Source organism: Ursus maritimus, unplaced genomic scaffold, assembly GCF_017311325.1.
Source record: "Ursus maritimus isolate PB19 unplaced genomic scaffold, ASM1731132v1 scaffold_5, whole genome shotgun sequence".
Lineage (NCBI taxonomy): Eukaryota > Metazoa > Chordata > Mammalia > Carnivora > Ursidae > Ursus > Ursus maritimus.
Window position 1 is genome coordinate 21,832,822 of NW_024426663.1, and position 25,798 is coordinate 21,858,619.

Genomic DNA, 25,798 nt, shown 5'->3' on the forward strand with positions numbered 1-25,798 from the left:
ATAAAAATAAAATCTTAAAAAAGAAAGAAAGAAAGAAAGAAAGAAAGAAAGAAAGAAAGAAAGAAAGGAAGGAAGGAAGGAAGGACGGACGGACGGACACAGTTAAATTCAGCACCATCTGGAAATAACTGACATCTATGGACTGGAAATAACTGACATCTATGGACTATTTCATCTAACAACAGCAGATAACATATTCTACTCAAGCTCACATGGTACATTTATCAAGATACACCACATTATGGGCCATAAAAAAAAAAAAAGGTAACACATTTAAAATAGAGACCAATGTCTGGTCTCAGACAACAGTGGAATGAAAATAGAAATCACAAACAGAAACATAGTTTGAAAATCTCAAAATGTTTGGAGGTGAAACAATACATTTCTAAATAACATATGTATCAATGAAGAAATATCAAGAGAAATTTTTAAATATTTTTAACTAAATAAAAATGAAAATACAATTTATTTAAAATTTATGGGATGCAGCAAAAACCATCCTTAGAGAGAAATTTATAGCACTGAATGCACAAATTAGAAAATACTTAAAATCAGTATCCTAAGCATCAACCTTCAGAAACTAGAAAAAGAGCAAATTAAACCCAAAGCAAGCACAAAAGCAGTAAAAATTAGACCAAACTAAGTATTTTGAAATTGAAAACAAATCAACAGAGAAAAATCAATGAAACCAAAAACTAATTCTTTGAAAAGATAAAAAACTTGATAAGCCTCTTGCCGGGTCAAGATAAAAAAGAAAGAAGATGCAAATTACCAATATCAGAAATTAAAGAGGGGGCACCAAGGGGCGCCTGGGTGGCTCAGCCGTTAAGCATCTGCCTTCAGCTCAGGTCATGATCCCAGTGTTCTGGGATCCAGCCCCACATCGGCTCCCTGCTCAGCAGGAAGCCTGCTTCTCCCCCTGCTTGTGTTCCCTCCCTCGCTGCCTCTCTCTCTGTCAAATAAATAAGTAAAATCTTTTAAAAAAATAAAAAATAAAAAAATAAAATAAAGAGGGGACACCAAAACAGATCCTATAAACATTAAAAGGATTGCAAAGGAACACTATGAACAACTCTATGCCCACCAATAAAAAACCTAGATGAAACAAAACAATTACTTGAAAAACACAATTTGCCCAAACTCATACAAGAAACAGATGTTCTAAAGACAATGCACTTATTAAAGAAATCAATAATTAATAACCTTCCAAAACAAAAAGCACTAGGCCCAGGTGGGTTCAATGGTGAATTCTACCAAACGTTAAAGGAGAAATTAATACCAATTCTCTACAATCTCTCCCAAAAAACAGAAGTAGAGGGAATAATTCCTAACTGATTCTATGAGATCAAAACCAGACAAAGAATTACAGGAAAACTGCAGACCAGTATCTCATTAACACAGATGCAAAAATCCTCACCAACATATTAGCAAATCAAATCCAACAATGTACAAAAATAAATATACATCATGACCAAGTAATATTTATCCCAGATATGCATGGGTAATTCAACATTTGAAAATCAATTAATGTAATCTATCACATCAACAAGTCAAAAAGGAAAATCACATGATCCAAACAGATGCCAAAAAAATCTGACAAAATCCAACATGCCTTAATGATAAGAAACTTGACTTTTCCCACTAAGACTAGGAATAAGGCAAGGATATCTTCTCTCACAATGCCCTTTCATCATACAGGAAAGTCTTAACTAACAAATTAGATGAGAGGAAATAAAAGGTATAGAAATAGGAAAGAAGAAATAAAACTGTCAATGTTCTCAGATGACATGATTTTCTGTAGAGAAAACTGAAAAGAATCAGGAAAAAAAAACAAAAAACAAACTCTTGTAATCAGAGATTATACAGCAAGGTTGCAAGATATAGGGTTAATATACAAAAGCCATTAGCTTTCCTATTACCAGCTATGAACAATTGGAATTTGAAAATTAAAACGTATCAACATTTATTTTAACACTCAAAAGAAATGAAAGACCCAGTTATAAATCTAACAAAATATGTACAAGATATATACGAGGAAAACTAGAAAACTCTGATCAACAAAATCAAAAAGCTAAATAAATGGAGAGACAATCTCCATGTCCATAGATAGGAAGATTCACTATTGTCAATATGTCATATCGTCCCAACTTGATCTATAATCTAGGCAACTGAAATCACAACTCCAGCAAATTACTTTGTAAAAACTAAGAAGTTACTTCTAAAGTTTACATGGAGAGGCCAAAGACCCAGAATAACCAACTCAATATTAAAGAAGAAGAAAGTCGGAAGGCTGATATTACCTGACTTCAAGATTCATGGTAAACCCACAGTAATAAAGACAGAGTGCTACTGGTGAAAAAACAGATGAACAGATCAACTGAACAGAATAGCAGGTCCAGAAATAGACCCACAAAAATACAGTGAACAGGTCTTGAACAAAGGAGGAAAGGCAATACACAGAGCAAAGGTAATCTTTTCAACAAATAGTGGTGGAACAACTGGATATTCAAAGAAAAAGAAAAAGAAAATCCTACACATAGACCTTAAATTCTTAACAAAAATTAATTCAAAATCGATCTCAGATGCAAATGTAAAATACAAAACTACAAAACTCCTAGAAGATAATGTAGGGAAAAAACCTAGATGACCTTGGGAATGAGAATACTTGACAAAGACTGGGAGAAAATATTTGGCAAAAGACAAATGTAACCAAAGGACTGACACCTATTAGAATGACCAAAATCCAAACAGCTGACACCAAACACTGGAGAGGACAGAGAACAACACAGACCTCCACTCACTGCTGATGGAAATGCAAAATGGTACAGCAACTCTGGAAGACACTCTGGAAGTTTCTTAGTAACTAAATACACTATTACCATTTAATCTAGCCAATTGTACTCCTTGATATTTTCCCAAATGAACTGATAACTATGGCCACATCAAATCCTGCAACAGATGTTTACAGCAGTTTTATTTATTCCAAAACTTGGGCAGAACAAAGATGCCCTCAGTACGTGAACGGATAAATAAAATGAGAGATATCCAGAAAATGGAATAATATTTAGCACTAAAAATATGAGCTATCAAACAATGAAAAGACATATTGGAACATTAACTACCTATTACTACGTCTAAGAAGCCAAACTGAAAGACTACATATTGTATGATTCCAACTCTATCATTCTGGAAAAGGCAAGGCTATGGAGACGTAAAACGACTGCCAGGACTTCGGGCATGAGGTGGGGTGGGGAGGAAAGGATGAAAAGGCAGAGCACAGAGGATTTTCAGGGCAGTAGAACTATTCTGTGTGATACCACAGGAGTGGATACATGTCATTTTATATTTGTTAAAACCCATAAAATGCAGAGCACCAAGAGTGATCCCTAATGTAAACCACAAACTTTGGGTGATAATGACATGTCAATTTAGGTTTGTGGATTTTAACAAATGTACCACTGCGATGTGGGATATTGATACTGTACATGTATGGACACAAGGATATGAGAATTATCTGTACTTCCTACTGAATTTTTGACTTGAACTTAAAATTTCTCTGAAAAATAAATTTATTAGTTTAAAAAAATTGAGCTCAAATAACACTCCTTTAAGCTTATTTATAATCATTCACCATTTTACTCAAACGGCACTTCTATTAAATATTTATCACCTTAAACCAATAAAATCCAACACCCTTTCTGATATGCATCCCTCGACTCTTACTACTTTGAAATGGTCATTGTAAAAACACATGAAACGAAAGGGTGCTGGACAGAATTAACTTGCTGGCTCCCAAGACACTTCGTAAGATCGCAATAGGCGAGGTGACTTCTCTACAGTCTGCACCTTAAAATTCAAGTTAGTTAAGTTTCAAGAGTTGACTAGACTCAAGGTTGTCGATCCATTCTAACAAAATGCAGAAATGACTAATATTGAATCCACAATAATTTTTCTATTAATAACAAAAACGCCTGCATGTATCTCTTCCCAGCTTACTCTCCTGCAGAAAGCCTGTTAAGTGGGAAGCCAAACTGTTAATCACAAGGCTGTGTAAAGAAGACTGTCAACTAAGACATTTCAAAGTAATAATAAATAAGAAAAAACACCCCATCTTACAATACCATTGCAACAGAGCAACAACTGATTCAGGTAAAATTCATCAAAGAATACTAAAACCACTGGGTATTCATTATTTATTAATTACCTTTTAAAAAAAGATTTTATTTATTTGAGAGAGAGCGAGCACACAACCTGGCAGGGGAAGCAGCAGGCAGAGGGAGAGGGAAAAGCAGGCTCCCCACTAAGCAGGGAGCCCAACATGGGACTCGATCCCAGGACCCTGGGATCATGACCTGAGCCGAAGGCAGACGCTTAACCGACTGAACCACCAAGGAACCCCAATTAGCTTTTTTTAATGGCAAAATCTGGTGGGATCCATCTTAACCAAGTTCTAACTTCTATACATCAATAAGACAACTGACATCATGTTCCCCTAGATATGATATATGGAGAACTCATGATCTGTTATTTCTCCCAAGAATGGTTCACCTGAATCTAATTATGAGGGAACAAACAAATACAAATTGAAACACATTCTCCAAAGCAACAGTCCTGGACTCTTCAAAAATGTCAATGTCATAAAAAAAAAAAAAAAAAAAAAACATGGTGGGTGAACTGTTCTAGATTAAAGGAGACTAAAGACATAAAAAATACAATTCATTGAAATAAAATAATTAGATATAAAGGAAATAAGAACTGTGGCTATCTAAATATGAATATTAGTGTTAAATTCATTATATTTGGCTATGTAGGCTACTGTCGTTACTCTTAGAAAACACATGATGAAGTATTTGAGAGTGAAGGGATATGATCTCTGCAAGTAACTCACAAATAGTTGAGTGGAAATACGTATGTATAAAAGCAAACAGATAAATGAAATGTGGCAAAATGTAAGGTAAATGATATATGGTTACTTGGTACACTGTTCTTACAACTTTTTTGCAGAAATAAAATTTTTCAACATAAAAACTTACAGAAGAGGTTGCTCATTGAGCGTAAAATCTGGACAAAAAGAAAATTCAACAGAGGTGCTGGCTGGCTCAGTGGGAAGCATGGAGCTCTTAATTTCAGAATATAGATAATTCATATATTTAATGTAAGTATTTACATAATAAAAATAATTGCACCAGGAATAAACAGGTTTCATCCTTGGGCTTAAAAAAAGCCCACTTTTGAACGTAGATGATCACTGACAAGCTTACCCTTAATATGGCCCATTTTCTATGAACCCATTATGACTATGTCATTTGCTTAAGTCCCCATTATTTTTAAATATATTAATAGCACCAACCACATTACTGTCAGATCTTCCTAACCAGAAACATCTTTCACTCATCCCATGTTAATTTAATTGAAATACTGTGGTTTAATTCTCTGAGAAAATGTTTCTTTCCAAGTCTGTTTGATGAAATGACTGTTGTCACAGCTTAAGAAAAAACCCTCATTTCTATCATGATACACTACTTTGGGTAGTATCTCAGCTGTATTTAGAAAAATGAATGATAGTTTGTTACACAGTCAAGACACAGAGAAGGGTACCCCAGACAGAAGAAATAGTAAACTGGAGAAACAAAATACCACTTAAAGTTTAAGGAATAAATAGTACAGAACTGATGAAATATATAATACTGGAGAACAGGATAAGATGGTGTTGTATGTCACACTAAAGTAAGCTTTAATTTTTTTTTGTCTCATCCTGAAGGTCTCAAGCCACTGAGTCAAGAAATCAATTTAGTAGGTCACAATCAGCATTTTTTCAATTAAGTGAAAAAGATGAGAACAGAACAGCAAATAGAGTGCATCACAGGCAGTAAGGATAAATTTTTTTCATTAAACTTTTGTTTCCGTTACAAATGTCTGTTTATATGTGTGTACTGGCTCACAGATGTAAAATCTATTTCTTTTGGTGAGTCATGGTCAAAATGAGATTTGAAAGCCACTACTCTCCAGATCATGGAGACTCATGAAAGGAAAGGTTTCAAGAAAGAATACGGTAAAATGTGTCTTTACAAAATCGTGCTGGCAGTTAATACAAAGCAGCTTTTCAAGCCCATGGGAGTCTCGAATTAAATTTACTCTCTGCCAGTATGTTTAAGGAGAATAGAACAGTGTTAAAAAGAAAACAGAACACATCCTAAGTAGTAATTAAGAAGGGTATATTTCATGCATGTTGGTTTCATTGTTTTGTAGTTTCACACACACACCCAGATAAATTCTATATCACAAGGCACAATGAATTTCTTAATTTTTACTTAGATGAAATGAAATTTTTGGAAGTCTGTGATAAGGAGAGTGGAAGAAAAAGAGATCAAGGACAGAGAGAAAATTAACAAACTACCCCAAAGGAGGAAAGAGAAAATGAGGGTCTGAAGCCAGAGAGGGTTTAAAAAAGAAAAAGAAAACAAATGTTAGGTCTGAAAGCACTTTAGGAGGTAGAAAACAATCTTAGTAGATGTTTATAGATTGGAGTGGGAGAAGGAGAAAAAGAAAGCCAGAATAACTGAAATCTTAAAACAAGAAAAACTATTTTGAGAAGCAGCAAAGGATTTCCCTCTGGATTCTACTAAATTGCACAAGCCCCTCACTGTACCAATCAAAGCCTATCTTACAGGTCTGCAAGCTATTATATTTCAACTTTTCTTCATTGCATTCGCAGGCCTTGTTACTAGGCAAACAACACCATTTCCATAAATATTAATACTACTTTCTTATAAGGTATTAAGGACTCCACAGCACTGTGATTTCAGACACTATAGTGTTAAATGTTATTTTATCACATCACATAGAACAGGTTCCTTAAAAAAAAGTCATAATAAAAATATTAGCTATTTTCTATTCACTTCTAAAATTATATCAAAAATGGTTTCATCAGGGCGCCTGGGTGGCACAGCGGTTAAGCATCTGCCTTCGGCTCAGGGCGTGATCCCGGTGTTATGGGATTGAGCCCCACATCAGGCTCCTCCGCTATGAGCCTGCTTCTTCCTCTCCCACTCCCCCTGCTTGTGTTCCCTCTCTCGCTGGCTGTCTCTATCTCTGTTGAATAAATAAATAAAATCTTTAAAAAAAAAAAAAATGGTTTCATGATGAAAACATTCCAAGGATAATATTCAGAAATTTTAGTATTAACTAAAGGATGCAGTCTCCTATCTGTCTGAGATCTGTGTTCCTTTCTTCTGAATTTCATGAGAAATTTATGTAATAACTAAAAGCAAAACATCAAATCTCACTGTTAACTTGTCTTTAATTGCCAGCAATGACTAAGACAATTCTTACAGAATTCCAAAGATCTACAGTTGACCCTGGAACAATACAGGCTTGAACTACACAGGTCAATTTATACACAAATTCTTTTCAATAAATAGAAAGTACTGTAAGTATATTTTCTCTTCCGTATGATTTTCTTAATAACATTTTCTTTTCTCTAGCTTACTTTACTGTAAGAACACACGAAATATATATAACCTACAAAATATGTGTTAATGTACTGTTTATCAGTAAGGCTTCCAGTCATAGGCTATCAGTAGTTAAGTTTTAGGGGAGTCCAAAGTTATACACAGATTTGACCATGCAGGGGGTAGGTAACCCTTACCCCCACATTGTTCAAGGGTCATCGCAGTGAAGAAAACTGATTTAAATCTTATTTCTTTTACCACCAATCATAAGCATTACTATGTCTCATAAGTAAATAAGTATAATAGCAATTCCACTCTAGACGTCTGGATTAGTTTTCTTAGTCAGCTAAGAACGAAAAGGTAGTAAATATTCCTAAACCTTCATACAGTCACCATGTAACCCAATGATTAGGAATTTCCTCTAAATCCATGGTGAGGCAGCCATGCCGAAACTCAGCTGATATGGATGAACAACCAAGCTCACTCTATGTAAAAAATGAGTGACCTTAAGTGAAATAATATGGGGAAGAATATCTATACATTGTTGCTCAATAAATAAGGAAGTTAATAAGATCTGCTTTAAAACAAAACTAAATAGAAAAACAAAAAAACACTATTGCTCCTGAAAGGAGACACAAACTTATAAAGAAAAAAAAAGGCCTATCATTACTTTCCATTCAAATTTAAGGAGATATTCATTTCTTTAAATATCCATGTGAATGCATAAACAGAGGTATCAAAGCTCCTTTCTCTACTACCAAAACATATATATATGTATCTAAACAAACTCAAATATCTATAAACATATATGCTGAACTACTAAAACATTATTCAAAATATTTTAAGAATGCTACTAATCTTTTGATGATTCCTCCTCCAAGAAGTTCATGCTCCTATTGAAAAGTTATCTTAAGTGGTTTAAAAAAAGAGAGTGAGTGAGTATTCCATTCTGGTTTAAAGTACAAACCTAAGGGTCAAAAGCTTGCTTTGAATTATTTGGTAGCTTTGTGAACTGAGAAAGTTACCTAAAACTCTCCTTACTTCAATTTCCTCATATATAAAACTGTTATTTATAATTATATGGGAGAAGTGGAAATATATACATATTTCCTTCCAAAAATTTTATATATATATATATAATCTAAAAAAAATTAACAGTAGCAACCTTTGGCAATAAAAGAGTGATTTTTTTTTCTTTGTATTTTCCAAGTCTCCAAATTTTCTACAAAAAAAATATACTCATCAATCTTAGGGGTAAAAGTGATTTTTTAAAAAATTACACAATAGACAAAAACTACAACATATAATCAAAATCACCCATCATACCAAGAACCAAGAAAATTACTTAAAGGAAAAAAAAGACAATCAACAAATGCCAACACTGAAATGAATTACATATTGCAACTGTCTAACAAAGATGTAAAAGCAGCCATCATGAAAATTCATCACTCAATTACAAACTCTCATGAAAAAGACAAATAAAATAGGAAATCCAAGCCAAGAAATAGAAGTATAAAAAGCAACCAATTAGAAATTACAGAACTGAAAACTACAATAAGAAAAAATACTTAATGGATGGGATCAATAGTAAAAATTACAAAGAGCACAGATTAGTGAATTTGAGGACAGATCAACAGAATTTACCCAATCTGAATAAAAGAGAAACATGACTGAAAAGAAACGAACAAAGACTCAAAGATCCGTGGGGCAATAACAAAAGATTCAATCCCATATCACTGGAGTCCCATAAAGAAAGAAAAAGAAGGTGAAACTGAAAGAGTATTCATAAAAATAATAGCTGAAAACTTCCAAATTTGGAGAAAGACAAAAACCTACAGATTCAAGTGAGAACCCCAAACAGGTAAACCTACAAAAATTACACCTTGCCACATCATCATTTCATATCTGAAAACAAAGAAAAAATCTTAAAAGCAACCACAAAGAAAGGATTCATTACCTATAAGGGAACATGAATTCAAATGACAGACTTCTCACATGAAACCACAAAGGTCAGACAAAAGTAACAAAAATTTTTCAAGAGCTCAAAGAACGCACTGTCAACCATGAATTCTATATCTGACAAAACTATCTTTCAGGAATGAAAGAGAAATAAAGACATAAGCAGGCAAAGGAACACTAAAAATCTGTCATTGGCAAATGTATCCTTCAAGAATAGCCAAGGAAGTTCTTTCAGATGATAAATGAAGGAATGTTTTAACATTAGGAAAGAAGAAAGAACACGGAAAAAGCAAGAATATGGGTAAACACTATAGACTCAATAGACTACCCTTCTATGCAAGAAGTTTTAAAATCATAGTTGATGGAATAAAAATTATACAGGCAACGAAAAGAAAAGTTAAAGTTCATCAAAATTTTAAAAATCTCTGTACATTGAAAGACAATATCAAAAGAGTGCAAAGGCAACGCATAGAATGGGAGAAAATATCTGCAAACCACTTATCTGAAAAAGGATTTATATGACAATATACAAAGAACTCCTGTAATTCAAGAGGAAACAAACTGATTTAAAAATGGACAAAAGACTTTAATAGACATTTCTCCAAGTAAGATATACGAACAGCCAATAAGCACATGAAAAGATGCTCATTCATTAGGGAAATGCAAGTCAAAATCACAATGAGATAGCTCACATGGATAACTATTATGAAGAAGAAAAAGGAGGAGGAAGGGGAGGAGAAAGGAACAGAAAATTACAAGTAATGGTGAGAATGTGGAGCTATTGAAATTCTTGTGCATTGCTGGTGGGACTGTAAAATGGTATAGGCACTATCATAGATGGTATGACAATTCTTCAAACACCTAAATACAGAATTACCATATGATCCAACAATTCCACTTCTAGGTATATATTTAAAGTGAAAGCAGGGACTTGAAGAAATATTTGTGTGCCATGTTTGAGCAGCCATCACTCACAAGAGCCAAAAGACCAGAAGCAATCCAAGGGTCCATCAGTAGGTAAATGCATAATCTAAATGTGGGAAAAGACTAGAATAGTATTCAGACTTAAAAGGAAAATTTCAATAAATGCTACAACACAAACCTTGCAGACATTACGCTAAGTGAAATAAATCAGTCATAAAAGAATATTTTATGATTCCACTTACATGAGGTACCTAGAGCAATCAAATTCATAAAAACAGAAAGTAAAATAGTGTATGTCAGAAACTGGGGGAAAGGGATATGGGGAGTTAGTGTTTAATGGGTCCAGGATTTCAGTTGGGCAAGATGGAAAAGTTCCGGGGATGGATGATGGTAACAGCTGCACAACAATGTGAATGTACTTTACATCACAGAACTGTACACTTAAAAATGGTTAAAATGGTAAATTTTATGTCACGTATATTTTAGTATAATAGGAAAAAATATTAACACCATCTGATCAGCTGTTCAACGTATGAAGAAGAAATATTCAAAACAATGATATTTACAAAGTGGGAGAGTAAAGGGGTCTAAACAGAAAGGTAGTTTCCACACTTCACTCAAACTGATGAACTGTTTTACCAATACACTGCAGTTACATATGTATATTTTAATATCCAGTAAAACCACTAAGAAAACACTACAAAGTGATACATTTGAAAAATATTATAAATAAATCAGGATGAAATATTAACCAACGCTCAAGTAATGCATAAAAAGAAAAGAGAAGGGACACCTGGGTGGCTCAGTCAGTTAAGCATCTGCCTTCGGCTCAGGTCATGATTCCAGGGTCCTAGGATTGAGCCCTGCATCAGTGGGGAGTCTGCTTCTCCCTCTTCCTCTGCCCCTGCCTCCAGCTCATGCAAGCTCTCTTTCTAAAAAATAAATAAAATCTTTAAAAAAAGAGAAACAGAGAAACAAGAGAGAAGAAAACAGAAAATGAAAATAAAATGGCAGAAGCCCCGAAAGCAAATGACATATCCAATAAAGAGTTAGTATCCAAAATAAATACAGAACTTATAAAACTCAAAACCCAAAAAACAAATAATCCAATTAAAAATGGGCAAAAGACATGGAAAGAGATTTCTCCAAAAAAGACATCCACATGGCCAAAAGACATGAAAATATGTTCCTAATAACCATCATGGAACTGCAAATCAAAACTACAATGAGGTATCACCTCACATTTGTCAGAATCGTTAAAAGCAACCACACAAGAAACAACAGGTGTTGGTGAGGATGTGGAAAAAAGAAACACTCCTGCACTGTTGGTGGGAATGCGAACAGGTGCAGCCACTGTGGAAAACAGAACAGAGGTTCCTCAAAAGGTTAAAAAAAGAACTACCCTATGATACAACAACTGCACTACTGGGTGCAAAGAATACCCAAAGAATATAAAAACATTAATTTAATGGGATACATGCACCCATGCATTTATGGCAGCATTATTTACAATAGCCAAGATATGGAAGCAGTCTAAGTGTCCATTGACTGAGGGATGAATGCAGTATTTATATACAATGGAATATTAGTCATAAAAAGAATGAAATCTTGCCATTTGCAATAACATGGATGAAGCTAGAGAGTACTGTGCTAAGAGAAATAAGTCAGAGAAAGACAAATACCATATGATTTCATTCATATGTGGAATTTAAGAAACAAAACAAACGAAAGGGGAAAAAAGAGAGACAAACCAAGAAACAGACTCTTAATTATAGAGAACTAATTATAGAGACCATTAATTATAGAGAACTAATGGTCACCAGAGGTAAGGGAGGTGGGGAGGAGGGTGGGTTAAACAGGTGATGGGGATTAAGGAGTGCATCTGTAGTGATGAGCACCAGGTGGTATATGGAATTACTGAATCATTGTATTCGAACTAATATAACACTATATGTTAACTGGAATTAAAATAAAAACTTCTTTAAAAAGTAAGCTCTAACATATCAATAATTAAAATAAATGTAAATAGTTAAAATATGCCAAATAAAGGCAAATATTGGCAATGTGGACTTAAGAAAAATGACCCAACTACAGGCTCACTTAAAATAAGAGGTGAAAAAGTACCAGAAAAGATGCATGTAAACAAAATAAAAGCAGGAATGGCTATATCAATTTTGGACAAACTTTAGAGCAAAGACAATTGCTAGAGAGAAAAGAGGAATATTATATAATGATAAAGGATGGGTCCAACAGGAATACATAACAATCCTAAATGGTACATACCAAGCAAAATACATGAAGAACTGATAGAGCTAACAGGAGAAATAGACAAATTCTCAGTTATAATTGGGAACTTCAAGATTTCCCTCTCAGAGACTCACAGAAATACTAAACAGAAAATCAGCAAAGAATCCTCAAAGCATCAAATACATCTCAACGTAAAGTTAAAAAGGAAACACAGAATTGAGTAAAAACGAAAAGACAACACAGAAAAGACATCAAAAGATGTGGGATACGACTAAAGCAGTACCAAGAGGAAAAGGTATAGCATTAAAATGCTTACATTAGCAAACAGAAAAGGTCTCAAATCAGTATCTTAAATTTCTACTTCAAGAAACTAGAAAGACAGAAGAAAATAAACCCAAAGCAATCAGAAGAGAATAAAAATAAAAGCAAAAATCAACAAAACCGAAATCAAGAAAACCCTTGAAATCTTTTGAAAAAATAAAATTGATAAATCATTAGCAAGACTGGCAAAACAAAAAGGAGAGAAGATACAAATTACCAACATCTAATAAAAGAAAGTACCACTAAACATTCTAGAGCCATTAAAAGGGTAATTAGGAAATAATACAAAGAAGTTTACGCTCCTAAATTAGACTAATTAGAAGAAATGAATCAGTTCCTCAATCAACCACATACAGATCCTCCACTCCTTACAATAGGGCTACATCCAGCTAACCCATTTTAATTTGAAAATATCACAAATCAAAAATGCATTTAATGTACCTAAGCTACCAAACATCAGAGCTTAGCCTCGCCTACATTAAGCCTCCTCAGAACACTTACATTAGCCTACAGTTGGGCAAAATCATCTAATGCAAAGCATATTTTATTTTAAAAAAAAGTGTTGAATATCTCATGTAATTTATTGAATACTGAAAGTGAAAAACAGAACAGTTGTAAGGGTACAGAATCCTTTTAAGTGTTATAGGTTGTGGTTGTTTACCCTTGTGACTGCTGACTGGGAGCTATGATTTGCTGCAGCATCATAATAGAGAATCTTACCACATAATGTTAGCCCAGGGAAAAGATCAAAATTCAAAATCCAAGTGTGGTTTTTACTGAATGTGTATCACTTTCACACCATCATAAAGACAAAAAACCTTAAGTTAGGGACTGTTTGTGCTACCAAGTTTCAACCAAAGTAAATAATAAATAAATAAATAATCCCACAACCATTAAAAAAATGAATTCATAATTTTAATTCTAAAAAAAAAAATCCCAGGCTGAGATGTTTTCACCAGAGAATTCTACCAAATATTTAAAGAATACCAAAACATCACAAACTCTACCAAAGAGCAGAAAAGGAGGGAACATGGCCTACCTCATTCCGTAAGGTAAATATTACCCAAATATTGAAATGAAACAAAGATACCACAAGAAAGATGCAGACCATATCTCTAATGAACTTAGACACAAATTCTCAACGAAACAACCTAAATTCAGCAACATTTGAAAAGCATTACATATCATACCCACATGGAATTTATTCCACATATGCAAGGAGTGTTCAACATTAAAAAAAAAAAAGTGTAATCTACAATATCAACAAGCTAAAGAAAAAAAAATTCGATCATATAAACTGACTCAGAAAAAGAATTTGGCAAAATCCATCACCCATTCGTAATAAAAACTCTCAGTTAACTAGGAAGACAGGTGATCTACTTGATAGAGTATCTATCCAATTACCCACGTCCCCCCAAAAAACACACAGTTAGCATCATATTTAATGGTGAAATACTAAATGCTTTCCACCTAAAACAAGGAACAAAGCAAGGATGTCTACTCTTACCACTTGGAGTCGATACAGTACTAGAAGTTCTAGCCACTGCAATAAGACAAGAAATAAAAGGCATAGAGATTAGAAAGAATACTGTAAAAAGCCTCTAAAAACTAAAAGGTAATTTTAGTAAGGTCAAAGAATACAGGACCAATGCAAAAATCAACCACATTTCTATGTACTAATAATGAACATGTGGAAACTGAAATAAAAAACATAATATTCACAAAATTCCTCCACAGAAAACAAAAAAATTAAGTATAAATTTAACAAGAGGTGTACAATAGGACTTGTAAATATAGACAAGCTTGTTCTAAAATTTTTATGTAAATATCACAAGGCTTTGAATAACTCAAACCATCTTGAAAAGTGAGAGGAACCACTCTACCTGATGGTCGGGCTTACTACATAGCTACAGTAATCAACAGTATGATATAAGCAAATGGAAACTTATAAACCAACAGAACTCAAGTGAGAACGCAGAAGTAAACACATACATATATGCCCAATTGATATTTTATAAAAGTGAAAAAGCAATTCAAAAGAGAAAAGATATTTACTTTTTCAACAAATGGTGCTGGAGCAACTGGATATCCATAGGCAAGAATATGAACTTCAATTTATCTTTTATAAAAATAAAAATAGATCTATTTTTAACTATAAAAATAAAAATAGATCTATTTTAACTATAAACCATTAAAATATAAAACTTTTATTAAGCTATCACAGTAGAAAATTTTTGAGACCTATGCTAGGTGAAGAGTTCTCAGACTTGCCTCCAAAAAGAAATATTAATAAATCAAGCCTCAACAAAATTAAAGACGTTTGCGCACAGAAAGACCTTGCTAAAAGGAAAAAAAGAGAAGCTACAGAATGGGAGAAAGTATTTGCACAGAGCAGACATCGGAGTAATATTTAGAATTCTCAAAACTCAACAAAACAATCCTATTGGGAAATGGGCAAAAGACACGAACAAACATTTCACCAAACAGGATACACAGATAGCAAATTAGCATATGAAAAGATATTCGACATCATGAGCCATTAGGGAAATACAAATTAAAACCTCAAGAAGATCACTAGACACCAATGAGAATAGCTTAAATAAAAATTTATGACAATATCAAACGCTTGTGAGAATACAGAGAATCTGGATTGCTCATACATTACTGGTGAGAATGTAAAAGGATACAGCCACGCGAAAAAACAGATTGGCAGTTTCTTATAAAACTGAACACGCTACTGCCACATAATCCAACAACTGCACTCTTGGATATTTATTAGACAAAAATGAAAACTTATGTTCACACAAAAACATAAACACGAATGTTCACAGCAGCTTTTTCCCCCTAATAGTCGAAACTGGAAATAATCCAAATGTTCTCCAATAGGTGAATGGCTAAGCTGTCCTATATCCATACCATGAAATACTCCTTAGCAAATGAAAAGGAACAAAGTACTGATACATGCAATGACTGGGATGAATCTTGAAGGAATTATGTTGAGTAACAAATGCTAACCCCAAAAGGTTACATACTATATGATTCCATCTGTACGATGGGGGGGGGGGGTGTTTGTATAACGTTTTTTGAAACAACAAAATGAAAAACAGATTAGTGGTGGCCAGGAGTCACAAATAAGGGAGAGGTGCAAGGCGGTGAGTTTGATTATAGAAGGGCGGCAAAAGGAATCCTGGTGGTGATGAAGCTGTTCTGTATCTTTACTGTAGTGATGATTACACAAATCTACACATGTGATAAAACTGCATAGAACTAAATGCATGCTGAACACACACACAATTTTATGCAGAACCAGTGAAATCTGAAGATGTAAATTAAATCAATGTCAACTTTCTGGTTGTCATACCAGATGTTGCCTCTGAGGAAAAAATGGGTGAAGGACAAATGCTTTCTGTATTATTTCTTACAACTAAATGTTAATCTACAATTACATCAAAATAAAATGTAATTTAAAAATCTGAGAGATAAATCAAAATTTAGGTAGGTAGATAGACATGGGTGAGGAGAATCTGGTGCAAAAAGTGATGTAAGTGTCTGAACTGTGAACCCGCAGTCTAATGGGTTATACCTACAAAGAAGTCTTAAAAGAGTTAAGAAGAATCTCTAGGTCTTTCCCTTATGCTTCAGACAGATATATAAGAGAAAGGGAATTTTAAAAGTAACAGCAAGAGAGATTCCAGTTGGTGAACACATGGAGGTGGGAGAGTGGCTAGAAGAGTGGCATTCCCAGAGAGAGCATGGACGCTCCGGACCCTTTTCCACATTCCTTGCCCACTGCTTCTCTTCCAGTTGGTTGTTCCTGCGTTATATCTTTTGTAATAAGCTGATAATGTAGCTTGATAAAGCTTGAGGAGGTGTTTATCTTCTTGACACATAGACAAAATAATTTTAAAAAATATACAGATACACGCACACAAAATTGTGTAACACTGAATATTACAATAATGAACACAGAGTGAATACAGAAATTTTGCTGGAGTAATGTCTCCCCCACGGGCTTTTCCATGGCTACCATCCACGGTCATATGTAGGATCTTTTCACACTGTAATAATCAGACAGGCACCTAAATAATTTTTCCCTTTCAACACACATATGGCCCCCCTCCAAATAAAAAGAGAGAGATAAATCACTAACATATAAGGAAAGAAGGTAAAGTATAAGGAAAGTTTTTCTTTCCTACAATGAAAGATAGGAAATAAAAACATCAGGACCCTGTTTCTCAAGTAGTAAATGTGCATCTGATCTGCATCAAAATCACCCAAAGCCATTTTTAAAGAGACAGGGTTATCCAGTGTTATCAGTCAGCTCAGACTACCATAACAAAAACCACACTGGATTGCTTAAACCACAGAAATTTATTTTCTCACAGTTTTGAAAGCTGTGTCCAAGATTAAAGGGTCAGCAGAGGTGCTTTTTAGTGAGCCCACTCTGCTTGGCTTCCTTCTCACTGGCCACCTTCTCACTGTTAACTCACATGGCCTTTTCTCTGTGCATGTGCACTCCTGTGTCTCTTCCTCTTCTAATAACGTCCAAAAGAATTGTGAGCCCACACTTATGACCCCATTTAATCTTAATCGCCTCTTTAAAGGACCTATACATATACAGCCACACTGAAACTTAGGGCTTCAACCTATGAGTTTTAGGGGGACAAAATGCAGTCCATAATACCCAGTGACCAACCAGCCCTGAAGTATGTTTTATATAAGTGTACATATATATGTGTGTATTATACTTAATGGAAGTGGGCAAAGCAAAGAAAAAGTACGGTATTTGCATCAGAATTCCAATTCTATCACTCAGCTTTCCCAATAATAAAAATGAGGAGAATATCAATTCTCACTGTATAGCTGTGAGAAATAAAAGATATAATCTATGTAAAGTACCTAGCATATGGTAAAGGACTAGTCAATCCTGGGCCTCCGCCTTTCATCCCCTCCGCCCCCAAAATTAATTATAAATATTACTCAAATCTAAACATATCTGTAAAATTATGAGAACTGGAATCTGTCCCAGTTCTACCACTACCTAGCTATGTGACCTTAACCAAACCACTCTACTTCTGTATCTGGGCAGTCTGTCAGTCTGCTTCTGCATCTAGGTGATGAGAGTTTCCTCTATTACTAAAATACTGTGTATCTATGCCTACCACTCATGACTATAATATCAAACACCAATACTACAAAAGCTAATCAAACTTTCTAAAAAAACTCCAGTAAAAGAGGATTACGGTATGAAATTTCAATTTATTCTTTCAAATACTTTCATTATTTAAACTCTTCCACAACTATCCTCCAATGTGAAATATGTATCTATACAACACATCTGTAAGATTTTACCATCTTCTCTATTATTAATGCTTCATCTTCCAAGTAGACTGTATATTCTTTTATATTTTTGTTCCCCCAAATGTTCATTATTTTACTCACAAAAATCACTTAATCATTGAAAGGCCTAAAATCATACCCCAAATCCTGCTGAGGTATGATTAGACACACGGAGAAGTTATCAATAAATTGTACATGACAACTGTTTTTAACTTAGCCCACAATTGAAAGGTATTGCAGGTGATTTCAAGATGACACACCTACCACACATACACGGCACATTCAAACTGTGAGCCATAACCAGCATCCATACTCCATAAACGTAGTTTAAAATTAAGATAATGGTCAGAAGCAAAATCTATTGTGAAGATATCTGAATCATTAGCGAAAAACAATTTACCATGTTAAGCCTAAGGGAAGAACCTGTAAGTACTTGCCCTTTCTCCCATCTCATCCCTCACCACTCCTATCTTAGTATTATCTGGTATTACATGTAAATGAATAACACATGAGGTAGGTTGTTACTTTGGTGCCCTCAACAAATCTCACCTCCCAGTATCGATGCCCTTGTACAGTCCCCATCCATACTAAATCTGAACTGGGTCACGCTGTTAGCACTGGTCATTGGTGTATCAGCAAACACAAAGAACGCAGACACTTGGTAAGTGTTGGCACAGTGAGGCTTGTCCTCTTGACACCTCCTTCATGACACCCAACTTCCATGCTGTGGAGAAACTCAAGCTAATTAAGTGGGGAGGCTACATAGAGGGAGGTAAAGGGAGAGAGGCAGTCATATATTCTCAGGTATCCACCAGTTGTTCCAGCCATATCAGCTGAGGCATCAGATTTATGAATCAAGAAGCCACCTTAGATGGTATAGCCAACAGATGACACATGGAGCAGTCTCCATCAAGCCTTGCCCAACTTTTAGAATAAAGAGAAAATAAACATTGTTTTAGGTGTAACTATAACTAAACACATGCAAGCCGATTAGAACAGTTCTTGTTATGTAGTAAGCAACCAAGAAATGTCAGCAGTAACAACAGTTATTGTTAACAATTATTTTAAGTTCCATCCCCACCAAGGTATTGTTTTGGGTATCAGAGCTGCTCTTAGGGGCATTCTCTCATTTTCCTAAGGGCCAGTAAAGAGACAGGAGTAAAGCAACCAGAAAGGCCTACGTTTTGCTTTCCCTTTCTTCTTCCTAATTAACAGCTGTCCTTTATATTCCCCTCCCCCACCCCCGGCTCCACACACAGGGTGGAGCCCAATGCAGGGCTCCAACTCAGACCATGAGATCAAGACCTGAGCCAAGATCAAGAGTGGGACACTTAACCCACTGAGCCACCCAGGTACCCCTGTCATTTTTCTTTTTATCTCTGCCAATAATGTTTGCCTGGTTTCCGTGGAGTACCTAATCAATGATCCAAACCAATTCTAGCCTTTGGCTGTGCTCTATATTCTCAGAAACTACAGGCACCTCCTTCACCCTCCTTCCAGACCACTGGCAAATAATTAAGAGTTGAGTAGAGCAGACTCTTCTTTCAGGGTCAAAAGTTTATACTCCTTTAACTAGTAATTCTTTTTTACATGATAGAATCATTAGGCAAAGGGCGTGGGGACCAATAAGGTCTTGTTTAGAAAATAAAAAAGCAACAGGGATAACATACTTGCTACTTCTCAAGGACTTACTGATCCTAATTATATAAATGTCTTATTCTTTTAAAGCCCGTGACCTTTTGTTCATACTTCATTCATGATATTTATCTTAATCTAGCCTGAATCATAGTAGTTGGTTTACCTAATTTCCTATTAGATCTGTAACTGCCCTGGAAGACTTGAGAAAATGGGCATCTTACTCATTTTTGTATCCCTTAAATTAAGCGCCTACTACACTGATCCACTATTCATACAAATACGGTAAAAAAAATATCTGGGTCCTGGTCAGCAAGCACTCTGTACCTAACTAATCTTTGCAATTCTCACCCCCCATGTTTATTAAGAAATAATGACTCACCCATAGTTATAATGCAATTAGTGACAAAGTTAATGAACACTACGTGTCCTAACATTCACCTCTAATAATTATTTGGCTTAATTAAGAATGATTTTATTTTTGTAGAGACGGTTACCTGTTTTTTAAGGAAAAGAAAGGCATCATTTACATTCCTTATTTCCTTTTCCTTCAAGTTTCAGGCTTGAGAAGCCTGCAAATTAGGTCCAGGGTAAGATCTACATCACCTGCCAGGAAAATAATATCAAAGGCAAAGCAAGCCTAGTGGAGGCTACAGCAAACTAGAGCTCAGAACTCACCTAAAAGGGGCAACTACTACTCAGCTCTAGCAAGATATAATCAAACAGGAACAGCAACCAGGTAGAGCCAAATCCTGTGATTTTGCAAGTGATGCTAGAAAGTGAGACTTCTTAAATATGAAGTCTTCCTATTTTTAAATGGTGGCGAGTAATTACTAAATGGTCCAAATTCACCAAGAGAAAGCAATATATATATATATATATATATATATATATATATATATATATATATATATCTGTGGATTGGATTCAGTCCAAGGGCATCCTGCTACAGCAGGCTCATAGTTTAAAATCTCTACATATAACTGAAAGTAACGTGCTTCTTTACTATTAGCTTCACATCTACCCCAAAGAAAGCAGGACCACTAAAAGCAAGTTCATAAAATTAGAAGGTGTACCAGTGACAAACTCCTTTAACTTTTTTCTCTCTTGAAAAACAAATCTGTTGGCAGTTTTAGATACAGAAACTTCTATAGCATAAAAATACATAGGGAGAATTTTTTGCTTTTTAAATTTTCTTCCTCAAAATTTGAGAAAAGGGAAATATTCAAATAAATATAATCGTTAAAATTATACAAACTTTTCTGGCCTTAACCAAACTAATGAAAACTCTCAGTGATAAATGAGACAATGACTCCCTGTGCACACAGGAAAACAAGGTACAAAATACTAATGGCATTTATGTATTTGCACTTGTCTATCTATATATTGTCATTTGACTCTCTTGTGACCAACAGCACCAAACTAGATGGATACAAGGTTGAACTCCACGACGAGGGAACCCTACTCTAACAAACCACTATGGACTCAAACTTGTGACCCAAACCTCCTTAATATCATGCTATCCAATAACTAAAGTGACCACTCACTAGTAAATAAATATTCAATTAGTCCAAGAACATTTCTTATATAATTTTACAAAAGATTTGACGTTATTTAACCAAGTCATTAAAGCCCTTTAAAAATAGGAATTTATAGAAAAAATCTGAATTTCATCTCTAAACCTACTTAATTAACCTGCCAGAAGACTTTATAAAGTCACAATTTTTCATATAATTAATCATGGTAGATAGGCCTTTGGCATTCCAACCATTCTTTAAAGTAACTATTATTGAGGGAGTCCCTGTACCAATAGAATTAATAGGCAATTTATTGACAATAAAATTACATTACTGTTACTTTGGGATACTATTTACCGAACACTTGTTATGTGCCAGGCACTGTGCTCAATACTTCGGGTTCTCATTAAACTTTAAAAACAACCATATGATGGAGGTACCAGTATTATCCCCATTTTACAGATGGGGAAACTGACCTTTCCAAGATCACACAGCTATAAGTGGCAGACTCAGGATTCCAACCCAAATCTTGTCTAACTTCAGAATTTGCAAGCTTAAACACTACACTCTATTGCCTGCAGTGACTCTGGGTTGATATCTAAGATAAGGAATAGAGGGAAATTTGTACTTCTCAGTGACAAATTTAAAAAACATACTATAAATGGAGGATACTTTTCAGAACATGATCAATTCTTAGATACACAGTCATACAAATATTATTTTTATTCCCAAATACATATTAATAATGATGGAAATCTCACACAATAGACTTCCCACAATTTCTAAGTACTCATTCATGTTTATTAAAAATTTAATGGGAACGCTCTACATTTTCTGCACAATTTTGCTGTGAACCTAAAATTGTTCTACAAAATAAACATTTCAAAAAAAAATTAGAACTACAATATGCTAAGTATGTCTAATACAATTCAGTTATCAACACTGACATAAGACTATCTTCTTTCAGTATGAAAAGTTGCACTTTAAAACAGCAGTGCTGAGTATGTAGTGAGCACTTAAATATTTGACTGATTCTTTCAAAAAAGCTCGAAGGTATGTAAACAGTGCTGTAAAATTAAAATTTTTAACACTCCCAGAACAGACAGAAAGACATCATATGGTAAGTCAGAATAAAATTAGACAAAAAAATTAAACTCCCATTGAGCAATATAAAAGGAATGCAAGACTGTTATACCATGGCTGACATAAATAAGGCTAATTTTACTTTTCCACCTACATCAAAAGATGTAGCCTGAAGTAAAAAATGATTACAGAATCTTTTTCTAATTCATTTTGTAAGTCCTCTCTAAATCCTCCAGAGCTTATCCAAAACAAACAAACAAGAACTTTCAATTGTTCCAAGTGACTGCCAACATATGAACCAAATATTTTTTCCTCTGATACACCACACCAAGGTTGTCAAAATTCTAAAGGTCAAATAATACTGATATGAGGGCTCCACGAAAACAGTTTTGCCATCTATTACCACTTCCCATAAACATTTTCCTCTCATCAAGGTCCATCTTTATAAATACATACCTATGTTCACTTACGAAGGGAACAAGTAAGGGGAAGGTCCTAACTGTATGAAAAAAACCATTTGCCCTATATAATCTACAATATACCGTCAAAACTAATTGTCAAACAGAATACTGTACTGGCCACCAACAAAGTGTCTAAGTGTTAATTTTATTTTACTTCAGAATTGTACTTACAAAGTCTCAACTATAAAAGATTACACTAATATCAATAAACGGGAATTCTATGGCATAAATTACAGTTACTATTAGAAGACAGGCCCTTAATCACACCTGTAATTCACAGAACTCCTTTCCTTTCTCGCTGACCCACATCTTCCTAAGGGATTCGAAGACTTTTCTGCATCGCTATGCTTTAAAGGCATAGGTTGGGATTTGCAGTGCCACAAAAACAAAGCATTCTGACCAATGCATGTTTCAAATGATATCAATACAAAACTCATTCAAATTCTTGTATACTCAAAGCTCCTTATTAATTATCTGGCTTCAACAGGGAATGCACACAAGGTTAAAAGAGACTACGACTGCCTTGGTAGCTGCAAGCTCAGCTGAATCCCAGGACGCCAACCTCAATTTGGAAGAGGCAGAACTATATCCGGTTCTCAATGGATACACATTTTTCCCATGCTTCTCAGTCTCAAAAACTTTACATCTTCCCACAGTTAACAATAAATATACAAAGACGCCAGGGGGTACGTCCGTAGGGAAGATGAATGATCAAATTAAATCCCTACGCACGGAACCTGAAGCTTCAAAACTTTTCAGAACAAATCACAACTGAAAGAACGAGGTAAGTTTTCCCACTTCTTTCCAGGAGCCAGCTTCTCCAATCCCTGAACAGCTGTCTTGACTTACTGGTTAGTTGGAGGGGCAGTCAGCGGGATGGCCACTTCTTCTTCCTCGTATTCTGGTCCATCCAGAGAGTCACCTTCGTCCACTGTTCCCAGGCCCGCGCCCAAAGGGGGCAGCTGAGGAGGCGGCGGCAGAGGAGGGAATCCGCCGCCTGCCCCGAAGGTCTCAGCAGGCAACGAAGTGGTCCCCTTGGCGAGAGCCATCTCTCCTCCAGGGTCCGGCGGCAGCGGCAGCCCAGCCACGCCAGCAGGCAGCACCTCCCCTGACAGTCCGGCTTCCCCATTGCTCCTGCCACAGACCCGGCTCCTAGAAACCCTGACCCCAAAGCGGCTCCGCCAGCGAGTCCCCACTCCGGCCTCCGTCAGCCCAGAATAAGGGACGGCTGCCACTGGCAGGGCAGGTGGTATCTTCACCCACACACTGCCGGATAGGCACTCGGAGCCGCCGCTGCGCCGCCTCCTGCCCCGGCGGCCAGGGCTGCCTCCTCACCGCCGCCTCGGCCGCCATCATGTTGAAGCCCGCTCTACTCTACCCTACCCTACCCGCCCGAGGAGCCAGGGGCCACCAGGCCGGCTCCGAGCCGCCCCACCCAGGCGCGTCCCCTTCAGCTCCCCAGGCGGAGGAAACAACAACAAAAGGAGAGAGCCCGCCGCCGCGCCCCCTCCTCGGGCCACAGCCCAGGCTCCGGAGCTGCCCGGGTTACGGGAAGCGAAGTGGGCAAAAAATCCAACGCCTGCACAAACGCCGCCCCAAACCTTCACCTTACACACCCACACTCACGCACACACACATGCACCGAATTAAAAAAACTTCCTGGCTGCACTAAAGAGGAAGGGAAGCACAGAGGAAGCGGCTGGGGCGGCTGCCGCTCCTTCAGCCACCGCCGCCGCCGCCACCGCTTCTTCACCACCCTAGTTCCGGCCACCCCCACCGCAGCCACCGCCGGTGCCGCTGCTGGGGCTGGGGCCACTGCAGCCGCTTCATCCTCCACCGAGCTGGAGATGGGAGGGGTGGGGAGAAAAGAGGAAGGGGGGCGGGGTAGTGGGGAAATCGACTGAACTGCTCCCAACCTGGAGAGCTCAGTGAAACCGACTAGAGAGAATGGAAGGCGGGGCACCAGAGGAGGAGCCGATGAAAGGAAGGGCGGGGGAGGAGGGCGAGGGCAACTTCTGCGCAGGCGCGTTCCTGGCGCGGGGGAGAGGGTGCTGGGCCTGAAGGGAGGAAAAGGAAGAGTCGGGAGGGAAGGAAGCGGCGGGGGCGCGCGTGCGCGGCCGTACTCACTGTTTCGCTGGGTTTAGAGCGTGCGGTGGCGTCGCCGTTTCTCCGGTCGGTGTCGCGGGCGGTGGCGCGCGCCTGCTTCCCTGGGTTTTGTTTGACGGGCAGAGGGTGCAGAGGGGAGGAGTGGGTACCCGAGCACGCGGCGGCTCGGCACTGTGAAAGCAGGAGAGACGAGACGGACCCGGAGGGGTGGAGAGGAAGGAACCGAGGAAAAGGGAAAGGAAGATGCCGCGAAGCCAGTTCCCTGCTTCCTGACTGGTAGAAAAAACACCTTTAGTCAGCGGCGCAGTAACCAGACGGCCAAGGCCCAGGGGTAGGGGGATTGCTTCGAAGTTCGTGGCAGTACTACTAATTTTTTTGTTTTCGTTTCATACTAGAAGAATAGATGAGAAAGCCAACTCAATGTCATTCATTAGGTAGGTGGATAAGAAAAGTATTGTGTTGCTAAGCCCTGTACTATTCTAGAAAAGTGGTTGGGAAATGAGAAAATGCAATAACTATATGATTATTCCGTGCTTTAAAAAAAAATGAAATTTTAAACTGCGTTCTGAAACTCAAGAGAAGTAAACGAAATAGGGGAGCCTCACGGGGAGGGCTAAGAATTTTAGTAGAAATGGTGATTGTAAAGTCGCATTTCTAAGAGTATAGACATTCTGTTTTCTTCACTCACATCGCCATCTCTCCTCTCTGTCCTATTTCTCCTCCCTTCCTCCCCCCACACTCTTAATAGTGCCAT

At 36.7% G+C, this 25,798-nt stretch overlaps 1 protein-coding gene across 2 annotated transcripts in view; it reads right to left on the bottom strand.

The window, feature by feature from the left end:
- RASA1 (RAS p21 protein activator 1) overlaps positions 1-25,798 on the bottom strand; it is a 114,660-nt gene that overhangs the window by 87,865 nt on the left and 997 nt on the right. The window contains exon 1 of one of the 2 annotated variants that reach the window (XM_008700853.2): positions 23,788-23,991. The exons of the other annotated variant lie outside the window; for it this stretch is intronic. Within the exon in view, the coding sequence (XP_008699075.2) occupies positions 23,788-23,987 (200 nt within the window). The 5' untranslated portion in view covers positions 23,988-23,991. Of the gene's footprint in view, positions 1-23,787; positions 23,992-25,798 lie in introns of those variants that run through there. 2 annotated transcript variants of the gene reach the window in all.